At 41.0% G+C, this 12,710-nt stretch overlaps 1 protein-coding gene across 1 annotated transcript; it reads left to right on the top strand.

Moving 5' to 3' along the window:
* The first annotated feature begins 6,169 nt into the window (after positions 1 to 6,169).
* Positions 6,170 to 11,612, top strand: LOC133514878 (homeobox protein Hox-B6a-like). Its single transcript, XM_061846942.1, has 2 exons — positions 6,170 to 9,322; positions 10,428 to 11,612. The coding sequence occupies exons 1-2, from the start codon at positions 8,776 to 8,778 to the stop codon at positions 10,700 to 10,702; spliced, it is 822 nt and encodes a 273-aa protein (XP_061702926.1). The 5' UTR covers positions 6,170 to 8,775; the 3' UTR covers positions 10,703 to 11,612.
* Positions 11,613 to 12,710: the final 1,098 nt, after the last annotated feature.

Here is a 12,710-nt window from a genome sequence, read left to right as displayed (position 1 = left end):
TAAACACGGTTCTTCTGTAGAAAGACAATTTAGAAACCCAATAGTTTCGTGGCCATCAAAGCAAGAAAGCTTCACACTTAGTGTGGTAGCTCATGAGCATCCTCCAAAACGCTTTGATGCCATCTAGCGTCTTGCTGGTGGCAATGGTTAATGTCGTAGAATGAGAGACTGGACTCCACGCATGACTTCTGGACTCATAATGATTCAAAGGAACGCTTGCTATGGGGTAGTGTTTTTGTTTTATGTTGGTGAGAAATGCGAATCGTAGTGCTTGCGCGCGCGAGTATAAGTGTGTATGCGTGTGCGTGTGGGTGTGCGTATGCGTGTGTATGCGGGCGCAAGCAAGATAAATCAGGGCCTCCATTGTCTAGTCCAGGGGTGGTCAACGGGTCGATCGCCTTGCGTCGATTGACTGACAGTCACTTTGACCAATCCTGGCCTTTTCTGACAGGTGTCACTGCGCATGTGTACAAAAATCAGCGAATTCTCGCTCACTTGCAAGTTGGCGTCCTATTTATGTCTCTTGCTTTTGGCTCTTGCTTCTTTTTTCACTACACTCACCTGCACCAGCACTCCCGTTCCACGGTCGTGGCGACCAACGATACTCTCGAGCACCCCCCAGGTAGTTCCCGGGCAGGAGGTTGACGGCATCAAGAGTAGATCTTAGAGCAAAAAAGTTTGGGCAGCCCTGGTCAAGTCTAAGTTGACAAAGTTATATCTGTGTTTTAGCACACAACCTGGAATTAGTCTATTCTAAAAGAGATGACTATATATCTGGGTCGTGGCCATATAATTTGATCAATAACAATAAAGACATGGCCTGCAAAATTTTGGGGGGAAAATAAATGGCCGATGGCTCGAAAAAATCCTTGACTCGTTTGTGGATAAACAGTAGCCTACAGAAAATAGATGGAAGGTTGGGTGAATGGGGTATTTGCGTTATTGGCAGTTTCTATCTATCTATCAAAACGGCAGCACGGTGACTCAGCTGGAAAGCATTGGCCTCACAGTTCTGAGGTCCCGGGTTCAATCCGGGACCTGCCTGTGTGGAGTTTGCATGTTCTCCCCGTGTCTGCGTGGGTTTTCTCCGGTCATTCCAGTTTCCTCCCACATCTCAAAAACATGCAACATTAATTGGACACTCTAAACTGCCCCTAAGTGTGATTTTGAGTGCGGCTGTTTGTCTCGATGTGCCCTGCGATTGGCTGCACACCCATTCACGGTGTACTCTGCCTCCTGCCCGTTGACAGCCTAGATAGGCTCCAGCACTCCCGCGACCCACGTGAGGATAAGCGGAAAAGAAAATGGATGGATGGATATCTATCAAAAGATTACAATTGTTTCCAACAAAAACGAATCTAAAGTAATATTTCGAAATATTTCGAAATTAAACTTCATGATATCCAAGATATTTTACGGCAATTGTATTTTTGGATGTAAAGGATTTTTTTTTTCACTTATTGGTGAATATGCCTTCTCCAAGAAAACTAACACGAATGGATATTAGTGTCTTGATAATTCCTTATTTGGTGGTTTTACAAACTTTTTATTTATTTATTTATTTATGTTTGGTCACTGAAGGTGTCTTTAGTGTAAACCCCACTGGAAAGGGCCTCATTATGTTTTTTTTTTAATACACCACAGGAATTTCTGAGCTAAAGTGTCACTATGAGGCGGATATTTTCCATCCTCACAAAAGCAAACACCAAATTAAATTGTATTATTTCTGAAATATTAGCGAATATGTATGATTTTGTAAAAGTGTTGGCGTTATTAAATGTCTTTATCGTCATTAAAATTGTTTGATGACAAAAGTAAAATAAGTCTAATAATTTGTAAGAATCATTTATACGTCTGTATCTACTGAGTTTGAAGGGCAGCACATGTATATTAGAATTCATATGACATATTTGCGATTAACACAATTTTATGATGCTGTTTATGTCTTTACCGTTGTGAAAGAAGTGTATTTCAGTGGGCCACCACCATTTCAATGATTCAGTGAGGATTGGCTGTACTATGAATACCTAAAATTTTACATAATCACTAAATTTTGGAAAATATGATTTTAATTGTGTATTCTTTAGCATAATAAACATTTAGTCATATAAATCTAAGAAGACATGGGAAAAATGCTCAATTATTTTATTTACTGTTGTCTTTATTGTTATTGATGAAACTATTGGACAATAATGCGCATGCACAAGGATCATGGCGTTGATGTGTACCCACTAACCTTTTGTCTTGTTTTTGCAGACCTCTTTCAGTATTTGTTTGAATTAGACATAGCTAACGACAGATTGGTACCTCGCCAAGTTTAGGCAGAGCGGCTGTTCCACTATGTTGAATGAGGCGTGAAGCATGCAGATAACGCCTTCGTGGATCCATGGGACTCTAGGTCCTGATACAGGTTTAGGGTTGTAAAGGTTTCTGCTGGTTGGTCAGGGTCGCTCTTTTGATAAACAGACCCAAACAAAACTTCTAAATGTGTTCTTTGTGTAGGGGACAGTGTAAGAGCCTAAATATAATTTCTGTTCTTCAAATATTTTCAGTCAGAATAATTAGTGAAATAATTTCAGCTAAATTTTAATTCTGATATTGTGTATTCACAAATTGTTTTTTATATGTATGCTGTGAATGATAAGTATATTGCATTCCGTGGTATTTAAAATAAGGATTTGAGGTTTGCTACATAGTTGATACGTTATGATGACGTAACGAACCGGAAGAAGAACAAAGGTTAGACGGACAGTGGAAATATGGACGGTTGGGTGAAATAGTTTTTTGACCATCATCATCAACATCAATCATCATCCGCAATCCTCATCATTTTCTTCGTATGTTTGTTCATTGACCTGGATTTGTTGTGCGAATTCGATGCGGAAACAATTTTATCTATTTTATTTTTGCTGTTTTAATTCGAGTAAACTGTTTTCTTCGAACAAACAACCTGCGTCGTGGTTTTGATTCCCCTTTTTTGTGCAAGTAAAGGAATGATGCGTCAAGATTAGCCCGATTAGGAAACTCCAGACAGCATGGGGTGAAAATCTGACAATATTAGAATCAGAATCAGAATCAGAATCATCTTTATTTACCAAGTATCCCCAAAACACAATGATTTTTGTCTCCAGTAGTTGGAGCTGCTCTAGTGCAACCAACAGTCAATGGACAGAGAATCAGACATCAAAACATAAAAACATTGACTGTGAGCAATAAAAGGTTAACAATAATGTTGTAATGCCGGTAAAAAAAATTTCTCACAATTGTGCAAAATTATGTAGAGTCCTCGACCAATTAGAGCAGTTTGAATGACTAGTAGATCAATTGTCTGGTGCAATGAAAAATTGATGCAGTTTTATACTGATTAGAAGTGCAATAATGGGGGGCGATATCGATTGTGAAAATGATGTGGATGCTACTCCGGCACGAGTGGCCAGTATTAATCAACACCAGATATGCAAATAGTGCAGCGCGGGGTGACTACTACAGTGAGTGCACGAGTAACGTATCATTGGCCACTGATGTGACAACAAATAAGATTTTAAAAAGTGGCAGCATGTTGCAATGGGGTTGTTAATTACTGTTACTGTTTCAGAAGTTAACGGCAAGTGGGACCAAGCTGTTGGAATGTCAACTTGTATTAGTTTGTATTGTTCACTATAGCACCTTCCTGAGAGAAGGAGCTTGAAGAGCTGGTGACCAAAGGTGGAGGGTCCAGGAGGATTTTGCATGCTCTTGTCTTAGTTCTGGCAGTGTGTAAGTCCTCAAGGGTTTGTAGGGGGGGTACCAACACGCTTTTCACCAGTTTTAATTGTCCTTTGTTGTCAGAGTTTTTTTTTTTTTTTTTTTTTTTTTTTTTTTTTTTAGCAGCACTAAAACAGAGGTTAGGGTTTGGGTTAGGGTTAGGGTTACACAGGACCCATTCGATAACTATTGTGTATGACTGCCTCAACAGTGCCTTTGGCAGGCCGTGCTTCCTCCGAAGCCGCAGGAAGTATATCCTCTGACGGGCCTTTTTACAGGCTTAGTTAATCTTGAGCTCCCACTACAGGTCCTGCAATATATGCATCGAAATGTAGGTGAGCATAATTTATGACTTGTCATCGTCAGGGGATTAAAAATCGTTTTTTTTTAAACATTAGTGTCGAAGACAAATAAATATAAATCCTCGCTTTCTTTTATTTATGCGTTGGTCAGAAGCCATTGCTGCCACTGCATTTGCTATGTAATTAGATTAGAAGTGTGCAATGCATCACGATACACCGCTTAAACAAATGAAGCCCACTAACAAATCACTCTTCAGAGATGAAGGAATATAACGTAATGCCGAAAGTTACATTATTACCACACTACTACCACTATTAGTAATAATAATAATAATAATAAGAAGAAGAAGAAGAAGAAGAAGAATCAGCAATTGACTGGTTTACCAAGTAGGACGGAAATTGGTCGTATACTTATATTATCATAAAGTATTGATGTATTTACATACACCCATTCCATATTGCCGTTCGGTAAGAGAAACGGGTGGAAAAGCACCTTTGTGGTGCATTGAACGTCCTTTAATCGTTAACGTCCCCTGGGGTCGGTTTGGTGAGTTGACACAAATGCATGCTCAAGGTACCGTGAAGGACGAGGTTTTCGCTCCCTGGAAACGATCAGTATTTTGCAGCGCAAAAATTAAGGCTAGTAAGGCTCGTTTGGTTTGCTATTAACTGCTGCTTGAGGGGGCGTTCTTGGCACGCACAAACCCTCGAGCACCAACACAAAGGGTTTCTTCTCCGGACCTTTATGCAATGTTGGCCAATCTCAAAAATAAAAAGGTCAATAAAATCAAAATTGATCACAGCACCATGTAAATTATTCGTGGCATATTGATAGTTTAGCTCGATTAAAATTTTCCACACAGATGGTTGGCAGGCAAATCAAAATAGAAAAGATTGTTTCAAATTCATTGTGTTGAATTAACCAAAATGGAAAAAGTACGAAATACGTCATATTCACAATTTTCTCTTTCGACTGTTAGGAATGTGAATCATTTTTCGCTTGCAATGAAGAGTAAATCATTCGACAATAATTCGGTGGTCCCAAAGACGTTCGAAAACTGCTCAGTGCCACTGTGCAGCGAAAGGAGTGTGTGTGTTCCACTATTTTTAACTGCTGTATAACTGTTATTGACTCCTTGTAAAAAACGAGGAATGGGGACACGTTAAAAAATAGGCGTGTAGCAAAAAGCAGATGAGCAAATGTGTTGTGCAACACAAAGAATAACACACACACGCGCATACACACACACACACAGACTTGAGAGAGAGAAACGTAAGCGCACACACAGATGCGCGCACACATACTTGGTGACGTGATAAAGAGAGCAATAAAACCGTAAAGACCCAAAAGTTGGACTCTGTTGGAAATCAGCAGTCATTGTAATTCTTAATGTGCATCTTCCGATTCTTGGAAGTTTTTCTTAATCGACGCTCAACGCATGTTTCAAAAGGGGACCATTCTGACAAAATCCAACTGATTATTTTTTAATCGGTTTAGGTTTCAGTTAGTTGTGCTCAGAGGATTTATTATATGATTTTTGTGTGTGTAATTGTTGGAATTTCCAAGTATATATTTTTGAACAGTGTGCACTTTATTCTAAACAAAAACAAACAAATTGTAAACAAACAAAATGTAAAAAAAACTATTGCTCATAACTATTAATAACTATCATAACTCAAAATAAATAAACCTTTTTTTTCTTACCTTGGCTGTATAGAATACGCCAAATGCACGACTGTAGGCCTTTTTCTCTAGTCTATCAGGCAATACACAGTACGGGTATATGATGAAAGTGTTGGATTCATGCCTCTCCAATTGATGACCAAAGATAAATTACTAGAGAAATTAGTAGAATAAATTAAAAACGTGTGTTTTCAAGACGTGTATTATTACTATGTCCAAATGTTTACGTTTTGACAATCGACATTCTAACTTTGTCACAAACGACGTTTCATTACCCACGTGTTTTATATTAAATTAAGGAGCGCAACTTTGACGTGTTCCCTGCCCAAAGGTCACTACCCTGCTTTTTAATTGTTTTAGTTTTTTGTTGAAATTATATATATATATATATATATATATATATATATATATATATATATATGAGAAGATATCGTTCATGCTGCGCCGTCCAAGTCAGAATGACTTTAATGGCTGTACCGTATTGTTTGTAATAGCAGTATGAGCATCTCAAAGGCCTAGCCCGTGCGGTCCTTTGCAGCAGCGTTGGTAGTCATCAATGATTAAACCGCAGTCAGCGCCAACACAATACTGCTTCTTCCCGTTCCCACAAACTAGAGAGGAAACGGAGCGTCCTGCCATTGCAGGGAGAAGAGAGAGGGAAAGATTGCCAGATGAGCGAGAAACGGGTGGGGGCCAGGGTGAAAATGAGAGTTAAAGAGAGTTCCTCCATCTGTCTACATGTGATCTTGCACAGAAAGCTAGGTTTAAGCTTATTATCAGACACTTGCCTCTGACCCGTGTTACATCGCAGAGCTGCGAGAAGCATGAAGATACGTTGGAATGGAGGGGGTGGGATACGGTCAAGTAAAAGTAAAAATAGAGTCTTTGTCTCTATTTGTAAGTCTTCTGTCTGCAGTACAGCCATTCAGACATATCGGGGCCTGTGGGGGGCGGGGGGTGAAACGAGCCGCAGAATGAGACATTTGCACTGATTTCACAACATTGTAAATATTCATTCACTTTGTAAATGCCAAGACAATGCAGAGTACCTCTTGGAAACACTAGAATTAAAATATAACAGACCCATAATGGCTATACCATTCTAAGCTGTTTGTGAAAATTCTGCACGTGTATTTCTTGACTTGATGTTCAAAACAGAATGTATTGTTTAACACCTTTGTCTTTAGTCTTTTTAGCATCCGATTGATGTCACATATCATCACGATAATTTCATCAGGACATAAATCAGAACGGGGGTGTTTCTGTAAGTATAGCACTGCCTCTGTGGTATGTGTTAAATGAGTTCAGAACGCAACAATGTTTCTCTTCGTGACATTCAATAAAAAAAGATTCACCTCAGCCGAGTAATACACTTCGAGTATTTCCTTGTTTACTATAATCCAAAATCTAAGGAACCAATAAACTTTCATGCCGATGCAAAGCCACCACAGGTAAAGTACACTTTTATATAACAACACCGACATTCCGGCATCGGAACACACTCGAGCGCTCATGTGATATAGTTTCTCTGAAATCATTTTAATGTGCTGTGTATTATTTGCAAAGTGCAAGGAATATGTTTTATTATTCCCATTAAGACCCCCCACGCCTCCCACCCCCCCACACACACTTCCATAACACACACCCCTCGGGCCGTTGTTCGCTTGCGCTGCGCATAAGTGCGTTTATCAGCCGCCGGTTGTTATGGGGCCCAACAGAAGGGAAGACATCGGCACAAAGAGAAGCAATTTAACGCGCCAAAGACGCCGAGTTGTATTGCGCAATGTCACCGGGAACCAGATGACGATTGTAAAAGTAGATTGCAAGAGAATTAGCAAGAGAGGAGGGCAAATTGCAAAGTGCAAATAGATAAAAGCCAGCGGTACCACTTGCACATACACACACACACGCACACACACACACGCATACAAAGAAACACAAATTACTAAATTTTTAGTAGGATACAAATTAAAACGTGGTACAATATCCCCACTTATCCCCCTCCTTTCCTCGACAATACTAAAATAATTTGTTAGTTTAACACGTTCTAAAAATGTGCAACCAACATGTGCGCACACATCCTGTCCTCCACCTTTGAGTATAAAAACCCGAGTGAACGAATACAGAATGAGAAGCTTACCAAAGGTCAGGGTGTGGTCAGTTTATGCCTTCTTGCCCCCAATTCCCACACGAAAAAAAGTGATTTAAATGTAGTAAACCGACTTACTATTCCCCTTGTTTGCTCAACATATGTGAAATGATGTCTCTTTCTCATACATAATAATGTGTAACCTATGTGAATTTAGTACATCCATCCATCCATCCATTTTCTGAGCTGCTTATCCTCACAAAGGTCCGGGAGTGCTGGAGCCAATCCCAGCTGTCATTGGGCAGGAGCCAGAGTACACCCTGAACTGGTTGCAACCAATCACAAGGCACATGAGACAGACATCCGTCGCATTCACAATCACACCTAATGCAATTTCGTGTCCAACTAATGCATGTTTTTGGGATGTGGGAGAAAATTCCGAGTGCCCAGAGAAAACCCACGCAGACACGGGGAGAACATGCAAACTACACACAGGTGGGGCCGGGATTGAACCCCAGTCCTCAGAAATGTGAGGCCAACGCTCTCCAGCTGCTCCACCGTGCCGCTGAATTTAGTACATTGAAATATTTCTTTCAGTACTTATCCTCAGCCAATACTGCTTTCCACACACACTCCGTCTGTCTTTCTGCATGTGCGATCAGACTCCCCGTGTCTCCTCTCGCCCTCAGCAAGCTCACCCCTCCTCCCATTCTGCGATCAACTAAGTGATAGCAGCACCCTGTCGAACTGTCGGCTATAAAACACAACAAATCATAAAGTGCAGGCTGGGGAAGCAGATGAAGGGCGACTGGAGAGAGAAGCGTTAGCTGTTAGCCGAGAGCCTCCTTTTTTTTTTTTTTTTTTTTCGCGTGCACATAGTTGTTGTTTGTCGCCCGCCAATTCTGCCCTTTGCTCCTTTCCTCCGTTATTAGCTACGTTCTGAGCTTCCAGACCTAATGAGTTCCTATTTTGTCAACTCCACTTTCCCCGTTGCGCTGTCGGGAACGGGCGGAGGCGGTCAGGCAGCTGAGTCCTTCTTAGGTCAAATCCCTTTGTATTCCTCTGGATACGCTACAGATCACCGGATCAGACATTACCCGGGGGCTGCGGCTGTAACCGCAGTGGCGGCAGCTTGCAGTTCCAGCGCAGGTGGCGTGCAGGAGAATCTCTACCCCGCTTCTGCCTACTACCAACAGACGACTAACAGAGTGTATGGGGGGCATCGGACGGCGGCAGGGGTCGGTGTAAGTGGCGCAAGCGGAGCAAGCGCATGTGACTATGCTAAAGCTGCAGCGGCGGCGGCAGCGGCGAGGTTCTATCCGGACAAGCACGACACTTGGAGCCTGGAGGAGCATCGAATCACGCTGAACCAGGACGGCCTGCGCAGCAAGACAGACTGTGCGAGTTTAAGTGGCAAGGGGATCTTTGGTGACACCGTGGATGACAAGCAGATGGGGTCAGCCCACATTTACCCGTGGATGCAACGAATGAACGCGTGCAACGGTAAGCTTGCCTTTTCCCACTCCAAAGTATCTCTCTTGCACATTTTATGATCCCGTCATAAAACGGACGTTTGTTTCCTCTTTTAGTTTTTCCCTGTCCTCTTCCTCCTCCTCCTCCTCCTCCAACTACTCCTCTTCCTCTCCCGCGAGTTATTTTATGGTCTCCGTTTGTTGGCCTGTCAGTCATTGCTCGCTATTTTTACTGTCCATCGTAAAACTGTTATGTTTGGGTTGGAAGGTAAAGTGGAGACCAAAGCTACTGCTATACCGAGAAGACGAGAAGAACGAGAGCTAATGATCAAATGGGGCACGTTCTATCGGTCTTTAATCAGCCATTTTATTCGTCGTTTTTTTTTTCTCAGGGTAATAATAATAATAATAACAAAAATGGCCATCAACATCATCATGATCTGAACTCAATTTCATATTAATGCCACAATTGAAAGCTATACAACTGCTTCTTTCTCAAAATATAACATTCTAACATAAATGGTCAAAATCGGTGTTGAAAAAGCTTTTTACAACGTATTGGGGGATATCGGAAGCTGCTAAGGTTCAGATGTTGTCCAAACATACTATATGGAACTTGGACAATTATAGTAAATACAAGGTACGGGAAAAATCGTTAAAAAAACAAAACTAAAATAAAGTTCTTAACCTGATCATGACATTTGTTGCACATGATTAGAGTGTGATAAACAGACGCAATTTTCCCCAGTTCTCCACAAAAATAATACAATATTTTAGTATGTATTAGCCCGACTGTTTACTTCCTCATACTGGGCGTGATTTAATGTGGCAAACTGCCATAATGTCCCATGCTTCTCCAAAAAAAATAGTACAATTATAGTTCTTTTGACATTTTTTATAACATGCAAGTGATGTACATGTTTAAATTAAATAAAATCAAAGAGCTCTTTTGTTCAGAGAAAATAGTTGATAAATTATGAGCGGTGATTATAATTAATTGTTTCAGACCTTGTAAAACATTTCTAACAACCTCACATCTCTCCCAGCCAGACAAATTTAAACAGCGCTCATCATGTATTTAATGGCTAGACTCTGGTTAAGTCTTAACCTTTTCTTCAATCCCCTGTCTCTCTCAGGGGCTTTTGGGAGTCCCGGAAGACGTGGGCGGCAGACTTACACCCGCTACCAGACACTCGAACTGGAGAAGGAGTTCCACTTCAACCGCTATCTCACGCGCAGGAGGCGGATCGAGATCGCGCACGCGCTTTGCCTCACTGAGCGCCAGATTAAAATCTGGTTTCAGAACCGAAGGATGAAGTGGAAAAAGGAAAACAGGATGATGAACTCGTCATCCTCCCCTTCTTCATCCACAGCCAACGGGGTCGAAAAAAAGGAAAAACGGACGGTGTGAGCGTATAAAGAATAAAATACTCACAAACGGGCAAGAAAACGTGGATATGAATCCTTTCTCATCCTCTTTCTTAAAGATCATTCAATCACCCAACGCCTTTGTTCAGAATTTAGAACTTTTGGAAAGTGAGCCCTCCCTCATCATGTTATTCAAGTCACGAAATACATTTCGTTTGTATGTGCGTAGTCCGAAAGAAGAAAATGAAGAACGCTTTAGATGACACAGAGGATGTCCAGGGGCGAGATAGTGCATTTTGCATTGTGCGTTTTGATGCTTTTAAACCAATTCGTACATAACTTAGTCGTTTAGGCGGTAATGTGCTCTTTAACAAGCCATTTCATGTACATTCCAACAAAATGTAATGAGTTACACCCGTTTTTACTGTCCTTTTTCTCTGCAAGGGACTTGAATTTTAATCAATTTATGCACTCGTTGAGTAGTCCTACCCATTATTTACATAGACGTGTGGTAAAGTTCTAGTCGGTCCAATACATAAGACAAGATGAAGCGACACCAAATCTTTACGATGTGTTATGTGGCAATCATATATATATATATATATATATATATACACAGAGACGCACGCGCGCGCATACGTACATACACTACATACAAGCAGCTTCAAAATCCCTATACATAAAGACCATATAAGCAGTATTTTACACTGGTGGTACACAGAGGTTTTACTTTTTTCATGCAGAGGTGGTGGTCTGGGGAATAGCAAATTGTAGTTATTACTGAAACTACATAAAATATATAGGAAGGTCTACATTTAGAAGTTGCCTAATTTATGGATTTTTTTTTTAATGTTTCGTTATCATGTCCGTGTTTGTCAAGTACTTACCAATATTAACTATATGTCCAATAAATTGTAAGGGAAAGTAAATTTAAGTGTGTAGATGATTTGCCTTTGTTGATCATCAATATGATAATAATAGAGTAATAATATAATAATCAAACTCTACGGTGGACAATTCGATTAGCACATCCACCTCACAGTTCTGAGGACAAGGGTTCAAATCCCAGTCCTTATTGTTTAGAATTTGTATGTTCTTCCGTGCTTCCGTGGGTGTTCTCCTAGTACTCCGGTTTCCTCACGCATCCCCAAAAAACATACGTGGTATGTTACGTGAAGACTCTAAATTGCCCGTAGGTGCGAGTGGGTGTTTGTTTCTATGTGCCCCCCGATTGCCTGGCGACCAGTTCAGGGCGTAACCCCCCGCCCCCTTTCCAGCCCCCCACCTTCCAGCACGCCCGCCACCTTAGTGAGGATAAGCAAAACAGAAAATGGATGGATGGATGGATAATCACACACATAAACCGTAAATATAGTAAGTAAATAAATAAGTAGTGATTGTCTGAGCTAATTGCTGAGCTGGCGAAAGTTGACCTGGCCTCGAACCGACCAGGCAGACATGTCACCCCTGAGCACACACTTCGCCTAGACAAAGTGGACAATGTCTTTGTGACCCTTTGAACTATTCTTGTCCCCTGCGTGACCGGCGTACGTTCCATCCCGCAGGAGAAGACGCTTGAGATTAATTAGTTCCAGGAGCCATTTTCTTCATTTTTTCCAAGTTTCATAATTAATTTCATCATTGACTGAATGAGATAACAATTAAACGCAAGTTACTTGCAGCCCACTCCACTGTTATATGTATAAGAACTAAGCCAGGCAAAATTGTTCCCTTTAAGAGCGGTCTGCTTTGGGCATGCAGCGCATTTAATGCTTCGACCCATCGAGAATGATGGATAGTTTGGTTCACTTGAAAAGGTATTTTACATGCCAGTTAACAGTTAAAGGCAAGGAATAGCGAGCAAAAGCAAAAGCAAAAGCATTTTACCAACAAGAACTGAGACTCGATACATGCAGTGAGTATAATAGTAAAATGTATGGTCCTGTGAATCTACATCTCACCTCAGGTAAAAATGTTTACGTCAACACCAATGCATAAACAAGGTGCACAGATGAATAACATGAATGTGCACGGTTCCCAAAAGTCAAAAT

The sequence above is a fragment of the Syngnathoides biaculeatus genome, chromosome 16 (assembly GCF_019802595.1).
Source record: "Syngnathoides biaculeatus isolate LvHL_M chromosome 16, ASM1980259v1, whole genome shotgun sequence".
In the NCBI taxonomy this organism is placed as follows: domain Eukaryota; kingdom Metazoa; phylum Chordata; class Actinopteri; order Syngnathiformes; family Syngnathidae; genus Syngnathoides; species Syngnathoides biaculeatus.
Note: the sequence above shows the minus strand (reverse complement) of the source record. Positions and strands in the feature narration are given on the sequence as shown.

Excerpts from the sequence above, each read along its gene's own strand:
- LOC133514878 (XM_061846942.1), top strand. The coding sequence starts at position 8,776 with ATGAGTTCCTATTTTGTCAACTCCACTTTCCCCGTTGCGCTGTCGGGA. Across the intron at positions 9,323-10,427 it reads ACGAATGAACGCGTGCAACG|GGGCTTTTGGGAGTCCCGGA; the intron begins GTAAGCTTGCCT and ends TGTCTCTCTCAG.